Below are 21,804 nucleotides of genomic sequence, written 5' to 3'. Positions count from 1 at the left end.
GAAATGCAGTATACAGTATGCCAGTTCAGCAACCTGCTGTATCAGTTTATGAATTGATCCGAGACTGAGTGAAGTTTGATCTTGAAAATGGCACCGATCTGTGTTGTTTATTTTTGCCTCTGTTGTCTCCTGTGATAATCATTGTGGAGATTATGTTGTTCTTCCTTACTAAACAGCAGAGAGGAACATTTTAATGAATTGTCCAGTTGAATTCATTTCATAATTTGGTTTTGCTTTAGTTTTCTCTTTTGTTGTTTGTGTGTGAAAAGCAAGAACATTTACCTCAGATTATAGGTGATTGGTTGACCTGGTTTGACAAAATAGTTTGAGTTGTTGATTGTTAATGGAGTTGTTGATGATGTTATGAACAAGTGGTTTCCCTTTCAGATTGATGCATCATGGATACACACTCTGCATAGATTGACAGACAGCCTCTCAGTTAATTTCAATCTATTCAGGGGATGGGGGAAGTGGAGTTAAAATATTTTGTTTAATCCAATTAATTTAGTTAAGATTGTCACTTCTATTTAAGGCTGAAGTGAGTTAGAGCGGTAGTATCACGGCCAGCCAGATGAGCAGCCCTGAACACGGCTTCTTGTTAGATCTAATTCATCTGGTTGAGTCTGTTTTAGTCCCAGGCATCAGCTCATTCTGAACAGCTGGGAGATATAGATCTCAGTTTAATCATGATTTATCTGTTACCGTAGTTACCGCCACACACATCACTTTAATAGTGTTTAATGTTGTTTGACAGATTTGAGTGCAAAGGAAGAACATAATGAATATTAAGGAGATGTTCCGAAAATGAATGAGGAGGTAGATTGACTGGAAAACCCAAGTCCCTTGATTAGCTGGTTCATCCTCACATTGTCAAATTGTCACCATGGGAATTAAAGAACGATACAACCTTAAAAGGATCCGCCTTCACAAAGAACGAAGTACAGTGGGAGGGGTTATGTTTCTTTGGTAGCACTGTTGTGCTACAATGTCTTATTGCATTCATATAAATACAGTGAATGTGTCCTGTTATTCTCATCTGAAAGGAGTGTAAGTTGTGATTGTTTTGACAGACCATTTAGCAATGTCCTATGCTATGAGGAGTCTGGTGGAGGATGATAAAAGATACCTCAAGTCCTTCCAGTTGTTCCGGGAATGCTCCTCTGAACATCAGTGCATGCAGGACTTCATCCACGTCATCCTGCCTGACATACTAGCCAGGTAACAAGGATGTAGCTAAGACTGGGGTGTTTTATGATAGTAGCTACCTGTCCCAATAGCACAATATCCTGCCTTTGTCTTCCCCAGCATTGGAGAGGGAAAAGCCAATCTTAATGTGATGGGAGTCGGAAGTGGAGCAGGTGAGAAAGATACAAGGGATTAAAGTACTATAGATAAACAATTCAAATATTTGTTTAACGACATTGATTTACCTAAGAGCATACCAAGTAAAGTAATTTACCTGTTTTATTCTAGGCAGATTACTTCCATCAAGTTCTGCAAATCATAACTGATGACAATCTATTTTTGGTTCGCACAATGTCTGTTACTTATTTGGTAGCTAACATTATTTATAAGATAACATGACTTTATGTCCTGCGGTTCTAACTCTTTCTGTTTGAATATAGAAGAAAAGCCTTCCTTTAGGGGCCTCAAACTCAACTCTGGACCTCGAAGCCAGTTCCACTGAATTTTTTCATTGTTCCACTCTAATCAGGGATTGATTTAGACCTGGGACACCACGTGTGTGCAATTAATGATCAGATACAACCAGCAGGCTCTGGACCTCGTAGGGTAAGAGTTGAGTGCCCCTGCTTTAGGGTCTGGTTCCAGCTCTTCATAGGTTGTCTGTGTTTTTCTGATGTTCCCACATTAACAGGTGAGGTTGACCTGGAGATGTTCTCAGAGCTGCGCCTGAAGCATCTTGCCGTAACCGTGGACAATCAGGTGGTGGAGCCCATCGCGCAGCAGTTACACCTTTATAAGGGTATGGTTAGAGTTACTATAAGGGTAAAGTAGACTGTAATGCAAGGGTTTACCAGTACCACAATTTAAAGGGTTTAACGTTATTACAATTACGGGACTGCAGACTCCAATGGAAAGGTTTAAGACAACTATAAGTGTATATTTTTGTCACGAGAATTAGGTTCTCAATGTTTATACCCCAATTTAATGACTCTGTCTGCAACCAGGATTTGTAAGATACTGGTTGGAATGAAAACAGACAGAGGCCCAGTCCACAATAGTCAATGTTTATTCACGGGAACGTTCTGGCGTGCACTGTACAAAGACCTTCATTTTATAGTGACACACATACTTCCACACAAAACATTAGTTATCATATGCCCACTGAACTGCCTGTTCACACCGCTATCATCCAGAAGGTGAGGTCAGTACAGGTGCATCAAAGCAGGGACCGAGAGACTGAAAAACAGCTTCTATCTCAAGGCCATCGGACTGTTAAACAGCCATCACTAACATTGAGTGGCTGCTGCCAACATACTGACTCAACTCTAGCCACTTTAATAATGTAAAAATTGATGTAATAAATGTATCACTATCCACCTTAAACAATGCTACTTTATATAATGTTTACATACCTTACATTACTCATCTCATATGTATATACTGTACTCTATACCATCTACTGCATCTTGCCTATGCCGTTCAGCCATCACTCATTCAAATATTTTTATGTACATATTCTTATTAATTTCTTTATTTTTACAAATTTCTTTATCCATTATTTTTCCAGGTAAGTTGACTGAGAACACATTCTCATTTGCAGCAACAACCTGGGGAATAGTTACAGGGGAGGGATGAGCCAATTGTAAACTGGGGATTATTAGGAGACTGATGGTTTGAGGGCCAGATTGGGAATTTAGCCAAGACACCGGGGTTTACACCCCTACTCTTGCGATAAGTGCCATGGGATCTTTAATGACCTCAGAGAGTCAGGACACCTGTTTAACGTCCCATCCAAAAGACAGCACCCTACACAGTGTCACTGTTCTGGGGCATTGGGATATTTTTTTTTAGACCAGAGCTTTGGTCTGGTATGCAGGGTGGTATGCTGCTGGTATGCTACTTGTGTGTGTATAAGGTAGTTGTTGTGAAATTGTTAGGTTAGATATTACTGCATGGTCGAAACTATAAGCACAAGCATTTCACTATACTCGCATTAACATCTGCTAACCATGTGTATGCAACAAATAAAATTTGATTTGATTTTATAACCACTGTCGCCCCGCATTGGAGTCAACATGGGCCAGCATCCTTGTGGCCCATGTTGACGAGTTGATGCTGTTCTGAGGGCAAAAGCTGCAATTCAATATTACGAAGGTGTTCTTAATGTTTTGTGTATATCTTTATCTTGTGTAGTTTTGGTGTCCCAGAAACCAAATCTAGATTACATTAAATTCGCCTGGAATAAGATGACTGCCACTGAGTTTGAGAAGGACTGGCGAGAGAAGAACTATACCAAGAAGATGGCCTTCATACACATGATACAGGTTAGAACCAACCACATGTTAGAACTAACCACACCCCCCCCCCCCTCATCAATATACACCATAATGACAAAGCAAAAACTGTTTTTTAGAAATTAAAAACCGGAAATATCCATTTACATAATTATTCAGACCATTTACTCAGTACTTTGTTGAAGCACCTTTGGCAGCGACTGCAGCCTTGAGTTTTCTTGGCTATGACGCTACAAGCTTGGCACAGCTGTATTTGGGGGAGTTTCTCCTGTTAATCCTTGCAGATCCTCTCAAATTCTGTCAGGTTGGATGGGGTGCGTCGCTTCACAGCTATTTTCAGGTCCATCCGAGGACACTCCCGGACAGGGCCAAACAGGAAGGATATAACCCCACCCACTTTGCCAAAGCACAGCCCCCACACCACCAGAGGGATATCTTCAACCACCAACTTACCATCCTGAGACAAGGCCCAGTATAGCTCACAAAGATCTCCGCCACGACACAACCCAAGGGGGGGGCGCCAACCCAGACAGCAAGATCACATCAGTGACTCAACCCACTAAGGTGACGCAACCCTCCCAGGTACGGTATGAGAGAGCACCAGTAAGCCAGTGACTCAGCCCCTGTAATAGGGTTAGAGGCAGAGAATCCCAGTGGAAAGAGGGGAACCGGCCAGGCAGAGACAGCAAGGGCGGTTCGTTGCTCCAGAGCCTTTACGTTCACCTTCCCACTCCTGGGCCAGACTACACTCAATCATATGACCCACTGAAGAGATGAGTCTTCAGTAAAGACTTAAAGGTTGAGACCGAGTTTGCGTCTCTGACATGGGTAGGCAGACCGTTCCATAAAAATGGAGCTCTATAGGAGAAAGCCCTGCCTCCAGCTGTTTGCTTAGAAATTCTAGGGACAATTAGGAGGCCTGCGTCTTGTGACCGTAGCGTACGTGTAGGTATGTACGGCAGGACCAAATCAGAGAGATAGGTAAGAGCAAGCCCATGTAGTGCTTTGTAGGTTAGCAGTAAAACCTTGAAATCAGCCCTTGCTTTGACAGGAAGCCAGTGTAGGGAGGCTAGCACTGGAGTAATATGATCAAATTTTTTGGTTCTAGTCAGGATTCTAGCAGCCGTATTTAGCACTAACTGAAGTTTATTTAGTGCTTTATCCGGGTAGCCGGAAAGTAGAGTATTGCAGTAGTCTAACCTAGAAGTGACAAAAACATGGATTAATTTTTCTGCATCATTTTTGGACAGAAAGTTTCTGATTTTTGCAATGTTACGTAGATGGAAAAAAGCTGTCCTTGAAATGGTCTTGATATGTTCTTCAAAAAAGAGATCAGGGTCCAGAGTAACGCCGAGGTCCTTCACAGTTCTATTTGAGACGACTGTACAACCATTAAGATTAATTGTAGTGATAGTGAGAAGGACAGATGTCGTGTGGGAACTTATCGCCTCTAAAATGTAAATAAAACACTATAAAGAGTTTATATATTGTGTCATTACATTCCTAATTGAAGGTTTGTGTCGAATTGGAATCGGGTTTTTAGGGTAGTGCTAAAGTGATCTTAGATGTAAACTGCGGCTTTGAGAATGATGATGGCATGTAATGAAGACGGAAAAAATTACTAGTTATCCCCCCTTTACCACCTTCACTGTCCATTTCTTGTTTTTAAACGATGAGAGAAGTGCTACACCTGGTGGAGAGAGATTGTAAAACAGAAATAGTTGCTTTATGCGTGCTGTACGTTACGACATGACGGATATAACGGAGGGTCCGTTTTTTCAACATTCCTCCAATACTATAGGTCCATTACCATGTCTATCAACGCTTGAATAGAAACCTAGTTCACACCCCCGATTTTGACGTCAACACAGTCGCTACAGTCCCATTAGTTTTCTTTGTAGCCTCGTTTGAATGTCGCGGTTACGCACATTTGTACGGAATATTAATTTCCCACAGAGCAAACTATTTATGTATTTACAGCATTCTTATAAAATAATTTTTGTCAAGTTTTTGCTTTGCGGACCTTATATTTTTATTGACATCGTTGTTCTGAAAGGACGTTTTTAAAACCCTTAAAAAAATGTGAATTCTGATTTCATTAAACACTTTTTTTTTAAATCCTGATTTTGTGACGGTTGTCTTCCTCTGACGAGGAGTAGTAGGAAGGATCGGAGGACCAATGCGCAGCGTTGTAAGTGTTCATGATATTTATTATAACTCAGAACACTAAAGAATAAAACAACAAAGTTAATGAACGAAACCAAAACAGTTCTGTCTGGTGCAGACACAAAACAGAAAATAATCACCCACAAAACACAAGTGGGAAAAGGCTACCTAAGTATGATTCTTAATCAGAGACAACTAAGGACACCTGCCTCTGATTGAGAACCATACCAGGCCAAACGCAAAACATAACATAGAAAAAGGAACATAGACAACCCACCCAACTCACGGCCTGACCATACTAAAACAAAGACATAACAAAATAACTAAGGTCAGAACGTGACAGATTTTTTTGTTGTCAATATTAATATTCTTTTCAGCTTGATTTCATCCGATTCGATATGAGAAATGTAAGATGCCAGAGAAATGTTCAACACCTTATCATGGAGGGACTACACTTTTAGCCTCAACTGCCAAAGGGCACCTTAAGACTGGATGCCTTGGATGTTCCTGATAAGTAATGGAAGCTCAGCACTGACGGTCAGAAGCAGTTCTTATAAAGGCCTTCTGTCTTTGTATTTTCAATGTTGCCTTTATTGGGCCTATCCCTTCAGTTGGGAGTTTCAACACAATGCAGCGGTATCAAAAATGCTCTTGATTTCTCTTTTGAAGGAGTCTTTTAAATCCTTATATTGCCTTAAACCACATAGGGCAAAATGCTAAACTTATCCTTCTTTCCTGATTCTCCACATATATTAAGAGCAAAAGTGAAAACATTCTACTACTTAAGATGCACATGGATTACACCACTGCTTATTACAATGTTGTACGTGTAATATTCATATGTGTAAACATACTGAATTGTAATTGGATGTATTTTCCCGCCATATCATACTGTGCTATGATTGGTTAAGACCACCCAAATAGTTAGGTGATCGGCAGTTTGATCCTGGTTGGCGATACGTGAACATGCCAGTTATAGCTAGCTAATAAAGAGCTACGTTAAGAAATATCCTGTAGTTCTGCATTTTATTATTTTGTACAAAGTGTGCAAAACAAGACAGTACGCTTACTAAAGAATATTACTTTTGAATATACAGTCAAGCTTACACTAATTTTACAAGTATAGCAGTATATGACGGGTGGAACTCCACCAAAAGAGTCTGTACATAGTCAAGTCAGTATTTTCCTCAGTTTTCTGTTAGTCACAGTGATCATACATCTGTTACAGAGTACTACTGCAGACCAAATACCATTCAAGTGTGCTTTGGGTACTCTCCAATAGGTGATATTTTAATTCGATTTTTGTTTGGTTGGGCCATCCTAAGTGCTGTCCTAAGGCTTTATTAGTGAATTGAGCCCACCAATAGACTGAGGCGTCTTTTCTGCCGTCATCATACTCTTCCAGCCCGGTAGGTGGCTGTAAATGCACCAAATGTTGGCAAAGCCATCAACAGAAGAAGGCCAAAAAGTTGCATGCTGGGAAGATGGGCGACACTGAGGATGCTAACGTCGTTAGTAACGTGGACTGAGAGGACGGGTAACCAAGTCGTTCTTGCGGCAAATGACATCAATTGTGTTTCCAAGTGTAGATTCGTCCAAGCTACCAGGGTAAAGTCTCCTTCGGTTAGTGTGAATATACACCAACCCATGTCCACTGCTGCTGGGCAGGCAGAGCGAGTCAAATGGAATTCCTAGCAGTGTAGCTAGTTAGCGCAACTATAGTACCTTAGTTAGTTTGCAAACGACGGTATCATTGCATGGACGTCCACGACCAATAAGTTAGAGTATTATGCCATTATTAACTTTTAAGTGAATTGGTCAATATAGATTGTCAAGGTTTTCACTGACGGGCTGGTTGTCACTCTTACGTTTGACAGCTAACACTGCTGCTAACGTTAATTCGTCACCGGATTAGATTGTTAGCTAACTAGTTAATTTACGTAACTAGCTAAGTTATCTAACAGTCGGCGTCTCATCAAGTACCCTAGAAGGCAAGGCCTTTATTGGGCTACCAAGCGAAATATCCCTTTGATAAAACTTCGTTAATAACTAGCTAGCTACTACTGAGCTTTGTGGTAAATGATTGGGAGTGTCACTGTCAGATGAATTGTTATTGTTCCCTGCTAGATAGAACACCACCACCCATCTGGATATCCCTCTCCTGCGTTTACATCATGTAAGTATGTTCATCAAAGAGTGATTGTCATGACATTGTATCAATAGTTAGCAACTCTAGCTAGACACCTTCTTTATCCAGTGCTTTTTACATCAAGCCATACGATGGTAACGTAGCTAGCTGTAGCCGACCTAACTAATGGCCTCAGACAGCATCCCCGGATTTTGTGTTAAACGCTCTTAAACAAAGCTTTCTTAGTGTCCAACAAGTTTTCTCTGACCTTAACCTTGTTCTGAACACCTCCAAAACAAAGGTAATGTGTTTTGGTAAGAAGAATACCCCTCTCCCCACAGGTGTGATTACTACCTCTGAGGGTTTAGATCTTGAGGTAGTCACCTCATACAAGTACTTGGGAGTATGGCTAGACAGTACACTGTCCTTCTCTCAGCACATATCAAATCTGTAGGCTAAAGTTAAATCTAGACTTGGTTTACTCTATTGTAATCGCTCCTCTTTCACCCCGGCTGCCAAACTAACCCTTATTCAGATGACCATCCTACCCATGCTAGATTATGGAGATGTAATTTATAGATCGAAAGGTAAGGGTGCTCTTGAGCGGCTAGATGTTCTTTACCATTCGGCCATCAGATTTGCCACCAATGCTCCTTATCGGACACATCACTGCACTCTATACTCTATACATCACTGCACTCTATACTGTATACCCGTCGCAAGACCCACTGGTTGTTGCTTATTTATAAAACCCTCTAAGGCCTCACTCCCCCCATCTGAGATATTTACTGCAGCCCTCATCTTCCACATACAACACCCGTTCTGCCAGTCACATTCTGTTAAAGGTCCCCAAAGTGCACACATCCCCGGATCGCTCGTCGTTTTAGTTCGCTGCAGCTAGCGACTGGAACGAGCTGCAACAAACACTCAAACTGGACAGTTTTATCTCCATCTCTTCATTCAAAGACTCAATCATGGACACTCTTGCTGACAGTTGTGGCTGCTTTGCATGATGTATTGTTGTCTTTACCTTCTTGACCTTTGTGCTGTTGTCTTTGCCCAACTATATTTGTACCCTGTTTTGTGCTGCTGCAATGTTGTGCTGCTACCATGTTGTGTTTCTACATGCTGTGTTGTCATGTTGTGTTGCTACATGCGGTGTTGTCATGTGTTGCTGCCATGCTATGTTTTCGTCTTAGGTCTCTCTTTATGTAATGTTGTCTCTCTTGTCGTGATGTATGTTTTGTCCTATATTTTTATTTATTTATTTGTATTTTTAATCCCAGCCCCCATCCCCACAGGAGGTCTTTTGGTAGGCCATCATTGTAAATACGATTTGGTTCATAACTGACTTGCCTAGTTCAATAAAATAAATAAGGTAGCTGAAAATGTTTCTGGCCCTAGTGAGTGTGTGTAGTGAACCACAATAATGGAATCGGTAGTTCTCCTTCAAAATAAAAGTCCCCCATTTGAAACTGATGCAAACAGACAAATAGTGAAAACATGCCACAATTGTACTAGTTAATGCTAAACAAGTTTGGAATTAGGCTTGGGCGGTAACCGGGGTATTTAGAAAAAGCCGATACCGATTAATCGGCCGATTTTTAAAAATGTATTTGTAATAATGACAATTACAACAATACTGAATGAATACTTATTTTAACTTAATACATCAATAAAATCAATTTAGCCTCAAATAATGAAACATGTTCAATTTGGTTTAAATAATGCAAAAACAAAGTGTTTGGAGGAGAAAGTAAAAGTGCAATATGTGCCATGTAAGAACGCTAACGTTTAAGTTCCTTGCTCAGAACATGAGAACATTTGAAAGTTGGTGGTTCCTTTTAACATGAGTCTTCAATATTCCCAGGTAAGACATTTTAGGTTGTAGTTATTATAGGAATTATAGGACTATTTCTCTCTATACCATTTGTATTTCATATACCTTTGACTATTGGATGTTCTTATAGGCACTTTAGTATTGCCAGTGTAACAGTATAGCTTCCGTACCTCTCCTCGCTCCTACCTGGGCTCGAACCAGAAACAAAACGACAACAGCCACCCTCGAAGCAGCGTTACCCATGCAGAGCAAGGGGAACAACTACTCCAAGTCTCAGAGCTAGTGACGTTTGAACCGCTATTAGCGCACACCCCGCTAACTAGCTAGCCATTTCACATCACATCGTTGCACCAGCCAAATCTCGGGAGTTGATAGGCTTGAAGTCATAAACAGCAGAGCTGCTGGCAAAACGCACGAAAGTGCTGTTTGAATGAATGCTTATGAGCCTGCTGGTGCCTACCATCACTCAGTCAGTCTGCTCTATCAAATCATAGACTTAATTATAACATAATAACACACAGAAATGCGAGCCTTAGGTTATTAATATGGTAAAATCCGGAAACTATCATCTCGAAAACAAGACGTTTATTATTTCAGTGAAATACGGAACTGTTCCGTATTGTATCTAACGGGTGGCATCCATCAGTCTAAATATTCCTGTTACATTGCACATCCTTCAGTGTTCTGTTATAATTACGTAAAACTCTGGCAAATTAGTTAGCAATGAGCCAGGCGGCCCAAACTGTGGCATATACCCTGACTCTGCGTGCAATGAATGCAAGAGAAGTGACACAATTTCACCTGGTTAATATTGCCTGCTAGAAGAAAAATAAACGCACACCTATTTAGGTGAGGTGCTGGCAAGCGGAGTAGACAACTTGAAAATAAAATAAAACGAGAGGCTGCCTGGATCTTTAACTTAAAGACCCTTGCGCCCTTCGGTCTCAACGTAGACTTTGATCTGAAGCTATTCTTGTGATTATTGTGACTTTGCCATTGTAATTGTTTGTAAGCTTGTGTAGTCAAATGTTGTTTGTATGCTGTTGTTTGTATGACATGTTAATATTTGATAATTAACCAATGATATTAGGCCACTCTTGGCCATGATTACAGACACCTGTGTCTTTTGACACTACATAAACGAGTCATCCCGCAGTGTTTGTGATTATACCCTGATGAAGGCAGCTTGGCTGTCGAAACGTTGGTAATTAAATTTTTGCATCTGAGCTCCTAGAGTGTGCGGCTCTTTTATTTTTATTTTCTAATATTGCCTGCTAACCTGGATTTCTTTTAGCTAAATATGCAGGTTTAAAAATATATACTTCTGTGTATTGATTTTAAGAAAGGCATTGGTGTTTATGGTTAGGTACACAATAAAGCAACGACAGTCCTTTTTCGCGAATGCGCACTGCATTGATTATATGCACCGCAGGACACGCTAGATAAACTAGTAATATCATCAACCATGTGTAGTTATAACTAGTGATTATGATTAAGTTTAATGCTAGCTAGCAACTTACCTTAGCTTCTTACTGCATTCGCGTAACAGGCGGGCTCCTCGTGAGGCAGGTGGTTAGAGCGTTGGACTAGTTAACCTTAAGGTTGCAAGATTGAATCCCTGAGCTGACAAGGTAAAAATCTGTTGTTCTGCCCCTGAACAAGGCAGTTAACCCACCTTTCCTAGGCCGTCATTGAAATTAAGAATGTGTTCTTAACTGTCTTGCCTAGTTAAATAAAGATTAAATAAATATATATATATATTTTTTAAACGGCAAAATCATCGTCCAAAATTACCGATTTCAGATTGTTATGAAAACCTGAACCTTCGACCTCTGAAGTTTTTTTAATACATTTGAATATTTTTTGCTACCGTTTTATTAAGCAAATAAATACCTGCAGTCAACTTGTGCAATATGTTAGGTGATGAAGGACATTGCGTTCTTCATTTCACTTGTTATTATTCTGAACAAAAATATAAACGCAACAATTTCAAAGATTTGACCTAGTTACAGTTCATACGTGACTCGTTTCAGGAAAGTAGGCATACAGTGGGGCAAAAAAGTATTTAGTCAGCCACCAATTGTGCAAGTTCTCCCACTTAAAAAGATGAGAGGCCTGTAATTTTCATCATAGGTACACTTCAACTATGACAGACAAAATGAGAATAAAAAAATCCAGAAAATCACATTGTAGGGTTTTTAATGAATTTATTTGCAAATTATGGTGGAAAAATAAGTATTTGGTCAATAACAAAAGTTATCTCAATACTTTGTTATATACCCTTTGTTGGCAATGACAGAGGTCAAACGTTTTCTGTAAGTCTTCACAAGGTTTTCACACACTGTTGCTGGTATTTTGGCCCATTCCTCCATGCAGATCTCCTCTAGAGCAGTGGTGTTTTGGGGCTGTTGCTGGGCAACACGGACTTTCAACTCCCTCCAAAGATTTTCTATGGGGTTGAGACCTGGAGACTGGCTAGGCCACTCCAGGACCTTGAAATGCTTCTTAAAGCCACTCCTTCATTGCCCGGGTGGTATGTTACTGAAATCATTGTCATCATTGTCATTGTCATCATTGTCATGCTAAAAGACCCAGCCACGTTTCATCTTCAATGCCCTTGTTTTCACTCAAAATCTCATGATACATGGCCCCATTCATTCTTTCCTTTACACGGATCAGTCGTCCTGGTCCCTTTGCAGAAAAACAGCCCCAAAGCATGATGTTTCCACCCCCATGCTTCACAGTAGGTATGGTGTTCTTTGGATGCAACTCAGCATTCTTTGTCCTCCAAACACGACGAGTTGAGTTTTTACCAAAAAGTTATATTTTGGTTTCATCTGACCATATGACATTCTCCCAATCTTCTTCTGGATCATCCAAATGCTCTCTAGCAAACTTCAGACGGACCTGGACATGTACTGGCTTAAGCAGGGGGACACGTCTGGCACTGCAGGATTTGAGTCCCTGGCGGCGTAGTGTGTTACTGATGGTAGGCTTTGTTACTTTGGTCCCAGCTCTCTGCAAGTCACTCACTAGGTCCCCCCGTGTGGTTCTGGGATTTTTGCTCACCGTTCTTGTGATCATTTTGACCCCACGGGGTGAGATCTTGCGTGGAGCCCCAGATCGAGGGAGATTATCAGTGGTCTTGTATGTCTTCCATTTCCTAAAACTGCTCCCACAGTTGATTTCTTCAAACCAAGCTGCTTACCTATTGCAGATTCAGTCTTCCCAGCCTGGTGCAGGTCTACAATTTTGTTTCTGGTGTCCTTTGACAGCTCTTTGGTATTGGCCATAGTGGAGTTTGGAGTGTGTTTGAGGTTGTGGACAGGTGTCTTTTATACTGATAACAAGTTCAAACAGGTGCCATTAATACAAGTAACGAGTGGAGGATAGAGGAGCCTCTTAAAGAAGTTGTTACAGGTCTGTGAGAGCCAGAAATCTTGCTTGTTTGTAGGTGACCAAATACTTATTTTCCACCATCATTTGCAAATCAATTCATAAAAAATCCTACAATGTGATTTTCTGGATATTTTCTCTCTCATTTTGTCTGTTATAGTTGAAGTGTACCTATGATGAAAATTACAGGCCTCTCATCTTTTTTAAGTGGGAGAACTTGCACAATTGGTGGCTGACTCAATACTTTTTTGCCCCACTGTATTTCTCGGGTCACTACTTCACTTCTCGAACATGTAAACATTTGTGTCTTAATAACTAACTTGTATGCCATCTGTAAACATTAATAAAATTGTTAAATTACGAGCCTAGTTGGTTAAGCCACAGAAAAAGACAGCAACCTTTCCGCTAGCCATGATTATCTGAGAATGAGTGGGCTGGACATGCAGAGAGATTGGAGTGGTCTGCCATATAGCACGCTTCTGTCTATTTGAGCTGGTCAGTATGGGTTGGTAATCCTGTCGAACGTAGCTTTAAAAAATGTATTCCGTAGTAAAACTGCATAAGTGTTGCTCTCCACTTTCTGGAGGACTGAGTTTAGTGGAATTCGAGTATGATAGCTAAGTAGATGGAGAAAAGACCTGTCTCCCGATTTTATATCTTCAAACTAATGGTAACCATGGCATCCGAGACAGGAGATGCGTCCATCTATGATGTATATGGGTAAGAAAGTGGTTTAATTTCAAGTTACTGTACTGTTAGCTAGCTAACGTTAGCTGGCTGGCTCGCTAGCTAACGTTACGTGTATGATTTTATTATTCGTATCTCAGAGCTATGGGTCTCAACCACAAAATACACATTTGTTATCAATAGCTATTTCAAATCTAAAGTTAAAGTAAAAAAAAATATTTTGGGTAATATCCTTCTTACCCAGAGTCAGACGAACTCATAACATTTTTGTCTCTGCATGCAGTTTGAAGGAAGTTGAAGGTAGCATAACGTTAGCTTAGCACAATGCTGGAAGTCTATGGGTATCTACTAGCCAGCTCCTCCAAAAAGCAGGTTAATAGACCTAACTCCTCCAAAGCTGGGTGGTTAGCACTTTGTACTCTTAAGTATTCTTTACAAGTCTATCTGAAATTATTATATTTTTTATTTAAATTTGTTTGTTTGAAGAAGAAAAAAACAATTCTGAACTATTTATCTCATCCGCTGTGATGGTGGGCTGGCTCAAGGATAGGCTGTGCATGAGTGTCAACACAGCTTCACAGTTTCAAACGTGTTTGCTAGATATCAAGTAAGCAAAGTGTGAGAAGACATCAACGATAAACCCTACAGAAGAAGAGTACATCAACAGACTCATTGCTCGTCCAAAGCAATATTTTTTTACCTCACAGCAGTGACTGTGAAGATCGTTAACACTGCTGGGAGTATTTTCAAGCTACTGTTACTAGCTAGCTTACGTAGCTAAGTGTGATAAGACTTGTTTTACATCGATGGACTACCATCACCTGTCCAATATCAAGAATAGTTTGTGGGTGTGCTCTAAAAACGTGCAATTAAAAACCAAGGAAGTGGTTGGCTATAATCTTTAACAAACTTCCATTGAATGATCCGGACCGATTGAAACTATGGCTAGTTACCCTGAATGTAGATAACACTCCGACCAAGGACCTCAGAAAGTTAGTAGTGTTAGAGTTGCGTAAATTCGAATCTGGTATCAGGATAAATATGACAATGAGTCACCGATTGTATACTATGTATTTTTTTATTAGCTAAGCAATAAATGGCAAATGCAACTTTCGTATATACGGGCTCACTGGAATACCACGCAGGGCAGAACAGGGAACTGACAGGATGTGCGTAAACAGTTGTTCTTATACTGTGATAGGCCAACAGACGGGTTGGAACAATGTCTATCACAGTAGAGGCTGAGCGTGGTTTAGACTTGCTCAGCCTATCGCAGGCGCTCAGGCTGGTCCCCGCCTCTTGGCGCTTCTTGGAGTCCTCCCTCCGTCGATGTATAGATTCCTACTGTTCTGGTATCACCCCCTAGTTATAACAGTTGCTCAGTTCCTGCTATTGTGTTGTTCGGTATTTTTCCATCTCAGTTAAACCTCGTGATGACCACCCCTCCCTATACCTGATTAAATACAACTTTGTAAGATACAGCAAGTCACACCATGTCCTCTATTGTTACATACAAACACAAGGAAAACGTTTTGCAACATGCAGGTCACACCATGTTACTCAGTTCTTGTCACACACACAAACAGGCAAGTAGATGTAGCAAGCAGTTGTTTCATCTCATGATGATGCTCAAGTGCACAAATGCAGATACTTCACACAGCCAACATCAGATAATATTTAATCATATATATATATATATATATATATATATATTGTAATGGCTATAATGTAAAACACAGAATCCCACAGTAGTTTGCTCTGATTATTTTATATATTTTTTTTTTACCTGGGCATTATAGAGCCCCACAGTGGAGGTGCCATTCGGATAGCATCGAATGACTCAATTTATGACTTCCCCTCGAGAGCTTCCATCGTTACAAGAATACACGAGCTGTATGAAAGCTAGAGGGCTTTGAAAGCAGGGGTGTTGGAACATAAACGGGCTGTTGCTCTCACAGAGACCACAGTAATCACAACTACTTTGGGGTTACTGCGAACCACATCAATGAAATCTGGAAACTGCATTCACACGCTCTGGCGGTAATGAAGACCGAGGCACCATGCCGAAATGTGCGCCCGGCATTTCATGGATATAGCAAAGCAGTGGAACATTGAAAACGATGTAACTACAGTTTGCATGGAACATGATTGCAGCTGCGAGACATCTGGCTTTTGTGCGCAGTGCAGGACAGTTGTTAAGTCTCCAAAGGTCCATCGGTGTTCCTACAGAACAGCGGGTTCGACAATACCCTAGCCAAATGCCGAAAAATTGTTGGGCATTTCAAACACAGCGCACCAAACGCTGCAGATCTAGGACAACAGCAAGTTGCAAATGTGCTAAAGGAGTCACTCACACAAGATGTTACAACAAGATGGAATTCCACTCTAGAAATTGTAAAGCATGTCCACAGAAACCAACAACCACTGAGAGATGCTCTGGGCCAACAGAAAACGAATATCACCATGCCAACCACAGCTAAACTGCAGAAGCACTACTGAAGCCCTGCAGGTAATATTCTTTATCTCACTATTAGTGTTATAATAAGATGTGTGTGTGTGCGAGGGAGAGAAAAGTGTGTGTATGTTTAAATTTGAATTTATTTGACCTTTATTTAACTAGGCAAGTCAGTTAAGAACAAATTCTTATTTTCAATGACGGCCTAGGATCAGTGGGTTAACTGCCTGTTCAGGGGCAGAACAACAGATTTGTACCATGTCAGCTCGGGGATTTTAACTTGCAACGAGAGAGAGAGAGAGAGAGAGAGTCAGTCTGTCTCTCCTTCAAGTGATGGAAATGACACTGCCTACATGGTAAGATTCAAGCTGACATTCACAACAGACCTGGAGAAACACCAACCTCACATGGCTGGAGATCGCCACAGCACTCGACCGAAGGTTTTAAGCAGAGGCCTTGCACAGCAACTTGATAAAGCAACAGTCAGAGCCGCTAAAGAAGAAAGCTGCTTCTGAGTTACCTGGCATCTCCACGAAGGTACCTGGCATCTCCTGCTATGTCAGTACCTTGTGAGAGGTTGTTTTCACTTTCTGGGCGTATCCTGCCAAAGACGAGAGCAGTTTTATCATCTGAAAATGTCAACAGGCTTGTTTGTCTTTGCAACTGGCTCAATGAAAATAAATAGGATGACTGAAGTGTATGGTCACAGGTTTATGTTCTGTTGAATTCATTGGACAAGTTTATGGTCTTTGTATCCATAGAGCCAGTTATTTTTTTTCTTGAGAATTTATTATGGAGCATTTGTAGGCCTACTGGGAGCATTAGTAAGTTACAGTACTTTTGTGTTGCTTAACTTGTTTATGGTGAATGCCATTAAAAACATTCTGATACAGAATTTTTTTTGTGATTCAGGCCCTACATGTCTATAACTCAATACACAGCTTTTTTTTTTAAATGGAAAAAATCTTTATTTAGCACCAAATTTGAGCAAATAAAACATTTGCGATTTAACTGCAGAATTTTAATGCGATTTAATTATTTTTATCGTTTGACAGCCCTAATTACTTCATTTAGCTAACATTTGATAGATAATCCAGGGGTTCTTATCTTTGCCTCGATTCGGCACTCTCGTCCAGCTCATGGCATTTGCAGTGCTTTATGATAGCCACATTAGCAGCTAATTAGCGTTTCATTTTGAGGGGTAAATACAGGTGAATATACTGATAAGTCACGTTGTCGGAGAGAGATTTACACGGTTATCAAAACCCCTTGCCAGGGTAAACCTACACGTAACACAGCCCTTATTTTACGTATCCATTTGGACCAGCAGGTATGGGCTGCTGCTTCCAGTTCATTTTTGGGGACAAAGAAGGTATATATTACTCCATGATTGATGAGCGCAGAAAAGTCCTCTGTGTAACAAAAGCAATCTGGTTGCGCTGCCTTCTACGCCGTAGATATCAAGGACCCTAATCGATGGCAGTAACAAGTCCCACTGTGCAGCACAAGCAGTTGTACCATCAATCCCCCTTAGACCGGCTCCCGCTGATTCAGCCCCCCTCTGTGCTCGCTCAGCGTCCAACTACACAAGTACTCTTCAGTAAATTCTGGCTTAAATAAATATGGCTCTGAATAAAAAAGCTATTCTTCTACCACAAAGTCTGACATTATTCATTAACTGTAATGATGATGATTTGCCAATAATCAAGTTACTAGAGTACGCAACAGCTGGCTGCATCCTGGGTTGTTTACGAAACCACACCAAGTCTCCGCAGAAGAGAGCGCAGGCAGAACCCAAAGTAGTCCGTAAATGAGGAAGTTGATAGAATCTCGTTTCTTACGATTATCAGTAAAATTAACTAATTTATTATATATGAATTACTACAATGTATTCGGAAAATATTCAGATCCCTTTAGTTACGCTACAGCCTTATTCGAAAATGGATTAAGTTGTTTTTTCCACCTCATCAATCTGCACAATCTATGCATTTTATTTTTATTTTTGCAAACTTAATTAAAAAAACTGCCTTGAGTATGACGCTATAAGCTTGACACACCTGTATTTGTGGAGTTTATCCCATTCTCTGCAGATCCTCAAGCTCTGTCAGGTTGGATGGAGAGCGTGCTGCACAGCTATTTTCAGGTCACTCCAGAGATGTTTGATCCGGTTCAAGTCTGTGCTTTGGCTGGGCCACTCAAGATCATTCAGAGACTTGTCCCAAAGGCTCTCCTGTGTGGTCTTTGGCTGTGTGCTTAGGGTTGTTGTCCTGTTGGAAGGTGAAACTTTGCCCCAATCTGAGGTCCTGAGCGCTCTAGAGCAGGTTTTCATCAAGGATCTCTCTGTACTTTGCTCTGTTCATCTTTGCCTCAATTCTGACTAGTCTTCCAGTCCCTGCTGCTGAGAAACATCCCGACAGCATGATGCTGCTGGCACCATCCCTTTCAACATAGGTATGGTGCCAGGTTTCCTCCAGACATGACATTTGGCACTCAGGCCAAAGAGTTCAATCTTGATTTCATCAGACCAGAGAATCTTGTTTTTCATGGTCTGAGAGTCCTTTAGGTGCCTTTTGGCAAACTCCATGCGGGCTGTAGTGGCTTCCGTCTGGCCACTATACCATAAATGCCTGATTGGGGGAGTGCTGCAAAGATGGTTGTCCTTCTGGAAGGTTCTCCCATCTTCACAGAGAACTTTGTAGTGCTGTCAGAGTGAATATCGGGTTCTTAGTCACGTCCCTGACCTTCTCCCCCGATTGCTCAGTTTGACTGGGCGGCCAGCTCTAGGAAGAGTGTTGGTGGTTCCAAACTTCTTCCATTTTTAAGAATAATGGAGGCCACTGTGTTCTTGGGGACCTTCAATGCTGCAGAAATTCCCCAGATCTGTGTCTTGACACAATCCTGTCTCGGAGCTCTACAGACCATTCATTCATTCTCATGGCTTGGTTTTTTTCTCTGACATGCACTATCAAATGTGGGACCTTATATACTGTAGACAGGTGTGTGCCTTTCCAAATCATGTCCAATCAATTGAATTTACCATAGGTGGACTCCAATGTATAAAAACCTGCTTTTGCTTTTTTGTTATTGGGTGTTTTGTGTAGATTGATGAGAACCATTTTTTTTATTGAATCAATTTTAGAATAAGGCTGTAACGTAACAATGTGGAAAAAGTCAAGGGGTCTGAATACTTTCCGAATGCGCTATAGGTATAGCTTTAAGACTATAAATTATTAACCACCCAGCTTTGGACTAGTTGGGTCTTTTTCCCTTCTTTTGAGAGGAGCTGGCTAGTAGATACCTATAGATTTCCAGAAATTGCATTAAGTTAATGATATACTACCTTCAACTTCCAACCTCCTTTAAACTGCACACAGACCAAAAAATGGTATACATGAGTTGGTCTGACTCTGGTTAAGTAGGAAATTACCCAAAATACTCAAGTATTCCAATTTCACCCCTAGTGTGTACATGTACTTTGTGACCCTCCAGGGATTCTCACACATTCTAAACTGGAGTGTTTTATTTAGCCTATTCGTTCCATCTTCTCTCCTCTCTCTGTCCCTTCCTTTCTCCCTGTAGGTGTAGTGTGCAGTGCCCCAGCGGTGGACTAGCCCGTGTACTATGCTGTGGCTGCACTCTGGCCCGGGCCTCCTGAGCTGCGGCAGCATCATCATCCCCTCGCCCCTCTGCCCACGACACGCCTGCCGCACTAGTGTCCTTGCTCTCGCCGGCATGTACGCTACCCGCCTGTACAGCTCAGGAGGGGGAAAGCCAGGGCACTGGCCGGGCCTGGGGGATAGAGGGCTGCCCATGCTGGAGAACCACCACCCCCACCACGTGCACACTCCAACCCCCAGCTACCCGCCCCTCTACCAGGGGCGCCCTGACCCTCACCGGGGGCCCCACTTCCACAGTCACCACCACCAGCAGCACTACCACCCGCACCTGGCCCCACCTCCTCCGCCTCCCCCCATCCCCCTGTACGCCCACCTGCACCACCACGCTACTGTTGGCGCCGCTGGCAACAAGAAGAAGACGTGGAACTTCATCCACGAGAAGATAAGCTACGACACCTTCTTCACCATGAAGAGGCTGATAGAGCGCTCGCGTCGGGGCGACGAGGTGCTGCGCTGGGTGACGCAGAACCCGGGCAAGATCTCGCACAACCACTACCCCATCGCCCTGCAGAAGATCGGCCAGCTACTACAGGCCGGGGCTGCAGGAGGGGGCGGTGGTGACTCGGAGGCAGCCCTGGTTCCCAGAGCCGGTGGAGGAGCTGAGAACGAAGGCAGACAGATCCTGGAGCACCAGGACTTCCAGACACTGTGCAACGCCATCGTGAGCGACTGTGTCAAGTTCGACAACTTCAGCATCGTCAACTGCCTGTACGCTGTGGCTGCACTAGGTGAGGCTAGGTGGTCGCATGGAGGCAGTTTGAAAGTAATATTGCTAGTGCAGGTTAATCATCGTTTTTATGCATTTGATATTATGAATGAGACATGAACATAGTGAAATGGCAATTACTACTTTAATTTCTAATTACTGGTTTATATGTGTTTTCAATTGTTTTCTTATGGATATGAAAGGAATTATTATACATAACCCTGAATGCAATATTCTGATGTATAAAACGGACTATATTCCTTATAAAGAAATGAAGTAAACTAAAAACTCCCTGAACTTCCCATCTCGTCCTCTAGGCCTTCCCAGCGACTCGCAGGTGGTGCAGGTGCTGGAGGCAGAGTCACAGTCGCGGCTGGACCAGTTCAACCAGAAGGATGTCTCCATGGTGTTCAGCTCCAGCATGAAGCTGCACCCCAGCAGCCAGCACCCCCTGACCGAGGCCTGCCTCGCAGGCTTGGAGAAGAACCTGGAGCGGGAGCGCCACCCGCAGACCCTCTTTCTGCTACTCTCCTACTACCGGCTCAAGTGGCACTCGCTGCAACCCACCGACACTACGACGGCCGGGAACGTCTCCAATGTACGCCCCAACCCAGAGCAGCTTCTGGCCAACAGGTAGGTTGGCTTGTAGGTTTGGTATGATGGTTAATTACCCGTTTAGGGTAATATAGACAAATGTATACAACTTTACATGTTATATTGGGTTATCTTGTTTGTAAGAGGTCCGTTCATAATTCATTACTAGCTATCCAAGTAGAGGCAATGCAGGGTTATGAAGTACAACTGGGTTGCTTTCGATAGGACATCAATGGAGACATGCCATTTTTGTTTACTGAACATGACACAGGTCTAGCGTGATGAGTTCCCGAGTGTCATTTCAATCATTTCAATGTTGGTTATCACTACCAGTATCACTACTTACACACCATCATCTGCTCATCTATCACTCCAGTGTTAATCTGCTAAATTGTAATTACTTTGCTACTATGTCTTATTTATTGCCATACCTCCTCATGCCATTTGCACACACTATATAGACTTTCTTTCTTTTTTCTATTGTATTGACTGACTGTAGGCTTGGTTATTCCATGTAACTCTGTGTTGTTATTTCTGTCGCACTGCTTTGCTTTATCTTGGCCAGGTCACAGTTGGCCAGGTCACAGTTGTAAATGACAACTTGTTCTCAACTAGCTTACCTGGTTAAATAAAGGTGAAATAAAAATAAAAAAATACAAATTATTGTGATAAAGCA

The 21,804-nt window shown here is 41.8% G+C and overlaps 2 protein-coding genes across 17 annotated transcripts in view; both read left to right on the top strand.

The window, feature by feature from the left end:
* The first annotated feature begins 1,081 nt into the window (after window positions 1-1,081).
* Window positions 1,082-5,082, top strand: LOC149981672 (histamine N-methyltransferase-like). Its single transcript, XM_090183051.1, has 5 exons — window positions 1,082-1,218; window positions 1,306-1,358; window positions 1,877-1,984; window positions 3,379-3,509; window positions 5,023-5,082. Exons 1-5 carry the CDS (start codon window positions 1,082-1,084, stop codon window positions 5,080-5,082), a joined length of 489 nt encoding a protein of 162 aa, XP_090039177.1.
* Window positions 5,083-7,038: 1,956 nt separating this feature from the next.
* Window positions 7,039-21,804, top strand: part of LOC110529976 (FAST kinase domain-containing protein 4) — a 31,869-nt gene continuing 17,103 nt past the window's right edge. For 3 of the 16 annotated variants that reach the window (XR_016482400.1, XR_016482399.1, XM_021612690.3), the window contains exons 1-4: window positions 7,083-7,182; window positions 7,777-7,821; window positions 19,731-20,556; window positions 20,852-21,167. Coding sequence is in view for 6 of the 16 variants with exons in the window: in XM_021612690.3 (XP_021468365.2) it covers window positions 19,773-20,556; window positions 20,852-21,167 (1,100 nt within the window). In the remaining 10 variants the exon portion in view is untranslated. Of the gene's footprint in view, window positions 7,269-7,772; window positions 7,822-19,730; window positions 20,557-20,851; window positions 21,168-21,804 lie in introns of all 16 variants that reach the window. The other 13 variants (XR_016482394.1, XR_016482393.1, XM_021612686.3 and 10 more) reach the window with 8 other exon arrangements.

This window comes from Oncorhynchus mykiss, chromosome 8, assembly GCF_057628025.1.
Source record: "Oncorhynchus mykiss isolate SJ-2025 chromosome 8, ASM5762802v1, whole genome shotgun sequence".
Lineage (NCBI taxonomy): Eukaryota > Metazoa > Chordata > Actinopteri > Salmoniformes > Salmonidae > Oncorhynchus > Oncorhynchus mykiss.
This window is presented reverse-complemented; position numbering and strand designations above follow the sequence as displayed.